The sequence below is a fragment of the Bombus vosnesenskii genome, unplaced genomic scaffold (genome assembly GCF_011952255.1).
Source record: "Bombus vosnesenskii isolate JDL3184/JDL3185 unplaced genomic scaffold, Bvos_JDL3184-5_v1.1 scf7180000013263, whole genome shotgun sequence".
In the NCBI taxonomy this organism is placed as follows: domain Eukaryota; kingdom Metazoa; phylum Arthropoda; class Insecta; order Hymenoptera; family Apidae; genus Bombus; species Bombus vosnesenskii.
Genome location: NW_022882923.1, coordinates 9,865,292 through 9,874,085, shown reverse-complemented (window position 1 = coordinate 9,874,085; position 8,794 = coordinate 9,865,292). Strand labels below are relative to the sequence as shown.

The window sequence follows — 8,794 nt, the reverse complement described above, 5'->3', positions numbered from 1 at the left end:
ATATTTCGTTTCGATCACTTGATTCTGAGAATCGTTAAAAGTAATCGTTAAAAAAGAAAAATGAGCAGTACGTACCTTTGACTGCGTTTCAGCTTGAAAATTGTTGGAACGTTGATCGTAATATTCCATCGATGCACAGCGTATCGTTGAAATGGAAGGAAATGAATTTCGTGCAGAAGAAGAACAAGGCGACGAAGAAACTGATTGTAAACGATAGTTCTACATTCCATGATCGTTTTATTTCGATTACAGAACAACGCTCGCAACGGGGAGCCGATTTCTCCTGCTGGTTTTAACTCGATTTCTGTATGTATTTACAAGAACTTTCTCGGCGTGCACGAGGGGACACGCAGCAATCTAAAATCTTGATCAACAGGGACAGAGAAGCAGAAGAAGAGAAAATTCGGACGTTTCTATTGTTTTAAAAAACATTGACCAGCATCCAAGCAACTCTTGGACTTGTGCATATCACTGCGGTCGATCGACCTGCATACTTCGTCTCGAAACAAAGATAATTGCTGCCTCCGCAAGTTCGTTTCACGTTTTATCAACAACGAGTGACAAAATTCGATTGGACGCGCGTGCAATGTTTCGGTCGTTAAATTTTGGTACCTCGAACGTGGGAGAAGCGACGAAAGAAAATTTTTAACTGATAATTATAATATGAAATATTACGAAAGCTGGATACTAACAAGAAAATTAATATGAAATAAAATTTCAAATATTTCCAATGTAACATAACTCATCGAGCCATGTCCAGTCGAATTATCTGTCTTCTCAATGTCAAACAATTTTTCGTCATTTTTCATTGGTTCGCTTAATCGCTGATCATTGTATCAATGATTTAGCAGATGGAACAATAATATACTTAGAAAATAAGAAACGAATCTTTCGAAAGAAGATCGATCGTTGATATACGCGTTGGTCCGTCTTTCCCTTCCTTTCTTATCTGCATTTCTTTATTCTCTCCCTCTTCGTACTTTCCTCCACGAATTTTTCTAGTCAAAATAAACAACGTTCCTTCCGTTTTACATGCATAAGACAAGGGAAAAACAGGCGAGCTTGCGTTATTCCTTTTAATAGATATCAATTATTAACTTATCCACATTTTTCTGTCTGTTTGTTTGTATCGTAACTTTGGTCGATTGGATTACACTGGTGTATCGTCTTGTGATTTATCGATTTCGCCATAGTCTGCAAACAGTGCGTGTTTTACAACGGAAATTAAAAGAAAAAAAAAAAAACCAAGTTCACCTCGTATATTGCCTTTTTAATTCGTTCCTTTCTAACGTGCATCTTATCCGTACAACGAATTAATCGTCCATTACGAATATTCTCTATCGATCGTAGACAATTAAAGAAGTATTCCTCAAGGAAAATTTGTATTTGGAAAAATGGACGATTGAACCCTGGTAACGATAGGAAACATACTATAAATAATATAAAATCTAGCTTCTCCTTTTTTTTTTTTTTTTTTTCGAACAGATACTATCGATAATAAATTGTTCTTTATTGCTGATAAAATAGAATAAATATACGTTTCCATGGATAAAAATAAAAAAATAATTAAACCTAATGAGAAAACTTAATATTGCCTGCTCTTTACATTGTGTAGTGTTTTGCCTAAGTCGCATATAGTAGCTGAATGTTACATATCATACATTAGAAACAAAATGCATACTCGTCGTTATTCTTCTTCGCATTTTTCCATATCGTTTGTGCGCCTCGAATTAAATTAATCGGTTCGTTAGGTTCGGCTTAAAAGAAGATTGCAACAACAGATTGCTGGACATTCGTAATAAACGTTTAAGAGACTCGTGTTTCCACGTAGTGTTGGTGAGTGCTGCTCGTATTTTAAATACGATAATTTCCGACTATTTTCTTTGTTCTTTTTCACGGTTACGGAAAGCCTACTGGAAATAGCTGATTTAACAAAGTTGTCGATTATATTTTACACATACATAATATTCGTCTTTGTAAATTGAACTCGATGAATCGTAGACACAGATACATTGTTTCAAGAGAAAAACGGTAGATCCGGCGAAAAGGGGCGACTTTAATGTAGACGTTAGTCGTTCGAAATGACACCTAGGAATTTCAGGTACGCGCGAATAGTCTTCGATTAGGAGCAGATTCGACGAAGATGCTTGGCGATGATGCGTCCCCGAACTTTAATCAATCGACGATCGAGTGTAAAAGTTCGTCGTGTTCGGTTTTACTGCAAGCATTCCTCCTTTTAACAGATTTCTTAATTATTTGAAACTATACGGCGGAACTAGATGAAACGATTAATTATAACGATTATAATTAAACTGTTCGAATATCTGTGTTCGTAATATTCTAAATGTCCCTCATTCGGTTCTTAAGTCTTGAAATAAGTATCGCGCAAAATAACGCGCGCTACCGTACATAAATATTTGGACACAAATCATTGCATATTTATATATTTTATCATTGCATATTTTATAGAATAATATATAATAATATATATATATTATATTTATATTATTATATTAGTAATAATATAATAATTCTGTTCTGATAAGAAAATAAGTTCTTCAATTGAAACTTTTTAATGTAATTTTGATCTTACTGTACGCAACCATATTACAGTTAGCAAATATCAACGAAGAAAATAATTCTTAACTATTACAAATTAAAGAAGAACGATTAAAAGTACAGGAAATTAAATAATTATAATTATTCATTACAACATTGAATTTGTGTGACGAAGATGTATTCCTCGTTTTATTTTCAATTTCGCATAGACGAAAGAAGATATCTTCGCGATAATTGTTTTGACATAATTTGTCGCCTATGAGAAGAGAAAAAGGGGGAAGATATTTATCTCAACGAAGAAAATAATTGTTAACTGTTACAAATTAAAGAGGAACGATTAAAAGTATAGGAAATTAAATAATTATAATTATTCATTACAGGTCAACATTGAATTTATGTGACGCAGATATATTCCTCGTTTTCTTTCAATTTCGCATAGACGAAAGAAGATATCTTCGCGATAATTGTTTTGACATAATTTGTCGCCTATGAGAAGAGAAAAAGGGGGAAGATATTTATCTCAACGAAGAAAATAATTGTTAACTATTACAAATTAAAGAGGAACGATTAAAAGTATAGGAAATTAAATAATTATAATTATTCATTAAAGGTCAACATTGAATTTATGTGACGCAGATATATTCCTCGTTTTCTTTCAATTTCGCATAGACGAAAGAAGATATCTTCGCGATAATTGTTTTGACATAATTTGTCGCCTATGAGAAGAGAAAAAGAGCGAAGATTTTTATCTCAACGAAGAAAATAATTGTTAACTGTTACAAATTAAAGAGGAACGATTAAAAGTATAGGAAATTAAATAATTATAATTATTCATTAGAACACTGAATTTATGTGACGCAGATGTATTCCTCATTTTATTTTCAATTTCGCATAGACGAAAGAAGATATCTTCGCGATAATTGTTTTGACATAGTTTGTCGCCTATGAGAAGAGAAAAAGGGGGAAGATATTTATCTCAACGAAGAAAATAATTGTTAACTATTACAAATTAAAGAGGAACGATTAAAAGTATAGGAAATTAAATAATTATAATTATTCATTACAGGTCAACATTGAATTTATGTGACGCAGATATATTCCTCGTTTTCTTTCAATTTCGCATAGACGAAAGAAGATATCTTCGCGATAATTGTTTTAACATAGTTTGCCGCCTATGAGAAGAGAAAAAGAGCGAAGATTTTTATCTCAAGGAAGAAAATAATTCTTAACTGTTACAAATTAAAGAGGAACGATTAAAAGTATAGGAAATTAAATAATTAAACATTGAATTTATGTAATGCAGATATATTCCTCGTTTTATTTTCGATTTCGCATAGACGAAAGAAAATATCTTCGCGATAATTGTTTTAAGAGAAGAGAAAAATGGTGAAGAATAGAGAAACGTTGTTCATAAATAAAAAAAATATGAATTTTTTGATCGAATCGCAGGTGTCCAAATACTTGTGAAGAGTAGCGTAGCAACTTGTCGACTAACATTATACGATAACTTATCAGAGGAGGAAATATTTTTCTATATATATTTCTATATATTATAGCAGGATGAAAATTGGTCTGCGCGACGAGCGATAAAGCATGATCGAGACATGATTCGCGCGCGCCTTTCACGGCTTAATTTACTAACGCTACTAAGTGCATAATTCGTACGTGGTAAATCTAAAAGGAGTTAATTTAACGTGACGCATAAATATATACAGATATTTACACGATCGAGTCATATCGAAACGCGTCGATTCTTTGGCAAAAAATCGACCATTATTTTTCTACGGACAACCCAATTTCTTGTTTGGCACACGCGACTTCCTTCACATGTAGATACGTCGCAAATCTGAAGGCGACGTTATCATGTTGCATTGTGGACACAGCTTTTTCGCACCCTGAAAGGGACAACTCTCCTCAACAAATTTTTTCCTATCTATTTTCAACTTTCTTTCTTTGACAGTTGTACCGTATGGCAAAAATATATTAGCGGCAAATCGAATAAAATAATTCAATGCGATTAAAGTTGAAAAACATTTATATCGCAATGGGCGTTTTTTTTTTGAGGAGTGAAGAAGAAAGAAGAATTTTGACAGGAACAGTTTCTATCGAGAAATAATACTAGGTTTTAAGGAGTATGATAATTTGATAGCATATCGAACGATTATTTCATCGTGTTTATATAAAATGATTTTGGATATGAGATTTACTATTCATTATTTTATGTTTAATGTAATTAAATATCAATGAAATATTATGATAATAATTGCGATATATTTCTTTATGTAATGTATAAGATAACAAGCAAAGTTTAAAATATATTCCACGGGTGAATCGAGAGCAACGTGTCAGAGAAAGAATTGTTAATATATCGTTTAGACAAGGATCAATGCCTTTCTTCAATTTTTATTCGGAATTTCAATTTTACTCATTGAAATTCTGGAAATAATAAATAATTCAAGTAAATTAATTAAATGACGAGAAATTTTGTCAAAGTATACTTTCTATTTGGTGAGAACGTTTCATATACGAATTACTATAATAAAGAAAAGAAAAGAGAAATTATATTCAAAGACGTATTATAAATGTAAATTTAGCAAAATACTGGTAACTCACCAATGTGTGCAACCAGCATTGTTCGCAATGAACGTGCCAGCAGCAAACCGAAGTCACAGGCTTTTTATACTGTTCCTGAGGACATAAAAGAATGAAATATTTTTGTTAATTAGCAAGCAACGAGCTTCATATTTATTGCTTCTGTGTTTTCTCAGCCTCCGAAATTATTTAATAAAATTGCTACGTGAACGGAAGAAACAGAAGAATTACTAGGTGAAAGGCTTGAGAACAGAAATATTAGAAAGAAGAAGACAACGTTTTAAGAAGCTAGATCTATGAGAAGCGTAACAAATAATATCCAGTAAATATATTTATAATAGACAGTATAATGTTACATTTTAACCCTGCTGTCTTTCTTAATTCTACATTACCCAAAAGTGTTCAATTTCAACAGATATTATTACAATATACATAGTATTTAAATATTTTATTATCCAACTAAATTTGTTGGACGTTCCGTGCATTCCACGCTTTCTATGAACAAAATAGTTCGGAAAAAAGAAGATATCCGAAGAGATACTAACCGAAGAAGAAACGAGGATGACAGCAGGTTTAATGTATTGAACTGGCAACTAAGTGATTGCGATCGTTTAGCTGCCAACCCAATGCACGTACATATCCGTATATGAGTATTTTGTAACAAATAAAAAGTGTATTAAATATCATGGCGTGAAGAGATTCCAAAATTTGAAAAATCATTTTGGAAGATAACCACGAAAATGAAATGCCTTTTACTGCATTTTACTGCTTGGTCTCTAATAACTTAATAACAACAAAAAAAACTCATAAACGAAGAATCTATGTAAGTTAGTATGAAGAGATGGCGGAAGAGATGCAGTTTGTAAGAGAAGATATGTAACCGAATGACTTGTAGTCCCATTGGGAAGTAAATAAATTATGACAGTCGTGGTCTAAATCAGGAATCTAAAGAATCTAAAAAGAAAAATGCGTGTATCATTTTGAATTTACATTACGATAATCTAAAATGATCTTTGCAAAGTGAAATTCAACTGTTGCATCGAGTTGTTTGTTGCCTCGCTAAACGATGATAGTCAGTTTAGACGTCAAGCACGCAACGTTAAATATCTCGAGACGTAAAATATACGATTTATGCCACTTTCCATAATCATCTACGCTAATGAATCTGCCACTAGCAAGAACTTACCATGCAGATGAGACACTTAAACGGTTGGCCACGCATTTCCGCTTCTAATTCCCGAATTCTGCCTCGAAGAGCCTCGATTACTGGCGTGTCACCGTCCCTTCTAGGCGACGTCGAGGCACTCTCGTCTTGTTCGTTCTGGCCAAGAGGAGTCGCTGTTCCTGGTTCCGGTTTCACCTCGACCAAACCTTGACCGATTTGTTCGGGTGTGTGCGGCGTGTGAGGCGTGTTGGACGCGTTTGGCGATATCACGGCTTCTCGAAGAGCGTCTCTTTCCTTTTGCTCTCTCGGCGTGCCATCCATACGTGGCGCGATCACATCGGCTTCGGAATACTGTGCAGGTCCAAACTCGGCAGCGTCGTCGCCATCGACCACCAGGTCCACGTCTTCCTCTTCCTGCTGATTAGATCCACCGTTGCCAGCGGTTGAACGATTGCTCGATGAGGTCGCCAAACCTGCAGCTACGAACGCAACAAGCAATGAACTTTAGGTATACATTTTTCGCCCATTATTTACAATTTATTTACAATAAATTGACTGTACAGATATCAATTAGACAGAAAACGATGGTTGTTTAACTGGAACTAAATACAAGAATCGTACTTCAACTGAAACAACTCTCGCAACTCGACAACGCTAACAACTCTATCTCTCAGCAACGCTAACAACTCTCGCAACTCGACAACGCTAACAACTCTACTCCTCGACTTCTCCACTAACTCTGACTTTCGATTTACACTCACTTCTCGATTCACACACTCCCACCTCTCGGTTAGCGCTCTTTGATCCCAAAATCGTCCTTCTCCTCTGGCGTTCTTTTCTTTTTTCTTTAATCTCACCACGCCCATGCTCCACAAGAACTAGGTGACCTTAGTCACATAGGCTTTCTTCGACGTAAACTGACAACTGAAGGGTAGACGACATTGTTTTCATGATCCGATCGATCTCTAATTAGGCCTTTTTTTCACGATACTACAGAGCATTTCTACAAATTTCATACAACGTTCGATGTTTTGTTAAAAGGAGAAAATTATTAATCTGATGTTAAATATAGTACCGTGAGAATGATTAAGACGTGGATTAGTCTCGATTAACTGTAATCTTTAATTAATTAATCAGGTCACAACATCGTAATATGCAATTGTTTAAGTCCGATAATCCTCGATTGCTTTCAATCCAAATGCCAGATGATCGAGTCAACGATTATCGCACATCATTGTTGTTAAGGTACAGAGAGGATTTGGAAAAACAAAAAGTTTCAAATTTCTTTACAAATTATTTTGCTCTTCATGTACGTTACTCTCTGAACGACTCGACGACCTACTCGCTTGTTTGCTTCTTTCTTTTCTTCTGATCGCTTCTAATAACTTCTAGCCGCTTTTGATCGCTTTTAATCGCTTTTGTCCCAACCGGGACCTGGACGTTCTTCGACGCTCACAAACACTCTCACACGTACAGTATAAATGTACCATCTATTTAACGACTGTCAGACGTATGGATTCGAGAGGAAGAAAAGCTTGTTCGTGCAGTGAATACGTTTTTAACCTCTCAAGAAAAATTATACAGAAATAATAGGATTTAAAAAGAAACACGAATACGACTAGGAAAATGTGATATTATGAAAATGAAAGCTATAGATCTTGTTGAAGAACGATTTATTCGCTTTAATTTACCAGAAAATCCTCCGACGAGCATCGACGTTGCCCGCACTCTTCTTTGACCAGCCCATTCATACTCTTCGAAAGTTTCAGCATCGCCCTCCACGTCCACCTCCTCTTCGTCCAAATTATTCTGACCAGCGGGATTTCCATTATTGTGTTTGTTCAAGCATCGTTCGACGTGCTGATTCAATTCCTCCGGCGTGCCAGATAGCCTCTCGCTACAAACGGGGCAAGAAGGTTCATCCGCTTTCCGTTTCCGGTTCTTCACACGGATTCTAGCCTGCACATATTTACGAACCACTTTTTAGAAATATCGTGACAGGCGTAATCACGCTATATCAACAAAATTCAGAATAAAAGTTGATGTACAATCAAAGAATAACATCGACAAATTAATAAAAGGAAATGTATTTTTTTATCTTTAGCAGAACCGATTGGGTAATTAATTTTTAAGCGACAAAGACTTTTTTTTGTTCCTCCTGTATAGTAGTGAATAACTGTTAAATAGTGTAGGATTTTTTTATTTATTTAGAAATATTAGAAATTAGGGTTTCCAATGATTACTATCCTATATGATAATTTTATTGATCGATGGATCTATTTACAATGGATTAAACGGGAAACGATGGTTACTTAACGTGAACTAAATAATGTGTTATAGTTAAATAGTTGATTCAAAACTCACAACTAATAGTCTACAACTGAAAACAACTCGGCCATTCAACTCTCGACTCCTCACAATTCGATTTCTCACCACTCGACTCTCAACTCACAACTATCTCAACTCGACTCTCTACTC

General features: G+C 34.8%; 1 protein-coding gene and 1 long non-coding RNA gene across 6 annotated transcripts in view; both read right to left on the bottom strand.

Moving 5' to 3' along the window:
* Positions 1–204: 204 nt before the first annotated feature.
* LOC117233050 lies at positions 205–2,438 on the bottom strand. Its single transcript, XR_004493263.1, has 2 exons — positions 1,255–2,438; positions 205–1,194 (listed from the first exon to the last, which is right to left on the bottom strand). It is a non-coding gene; the product is annotated as an uncharacterized LOC117233050 (long non-coding RNA).
* A 1,460-nt stretch (positions 2,439–3,898) lies between these two features.
* The window catches only part of LOC117232259 (E3 ubiquitin-protein ligase Rnf220-like), a 195,675-nt gene continuing 190,779 nt past the window's right edge, over positions 3,899–8,794 (bottom strand). For 4 of the 5 annotated variants that reach the window (XM_033491555.1, XM_033491545.1, XM_033491537.1 and 1 more), the window contains 4 exons: positions 8,008–8,275; positions 6,338–6,795; positions 5,173–5,247; positions 3,899–4,454 (listed from right to left, as the gene is read on the bottom strand). In XM_033491555.1, coding sequence (XP_033347446.1) covers positions 4,383–4,454; positions 5,173–5,247; positions 6,338–6,795; positions 8,008–8,275 — 873 coding nt within the window. In that variant the 3' untranslated portion in view covers positions 3,899–4,382. The remainder of the gene's footprint in view (positions 4,455–5,172; positions 5,248–6,337; positions 6,796–8,007; positions 8,276–8,794) is intronic. The other variant, XM_033491573.1, reaches the window with a different exon arrangement.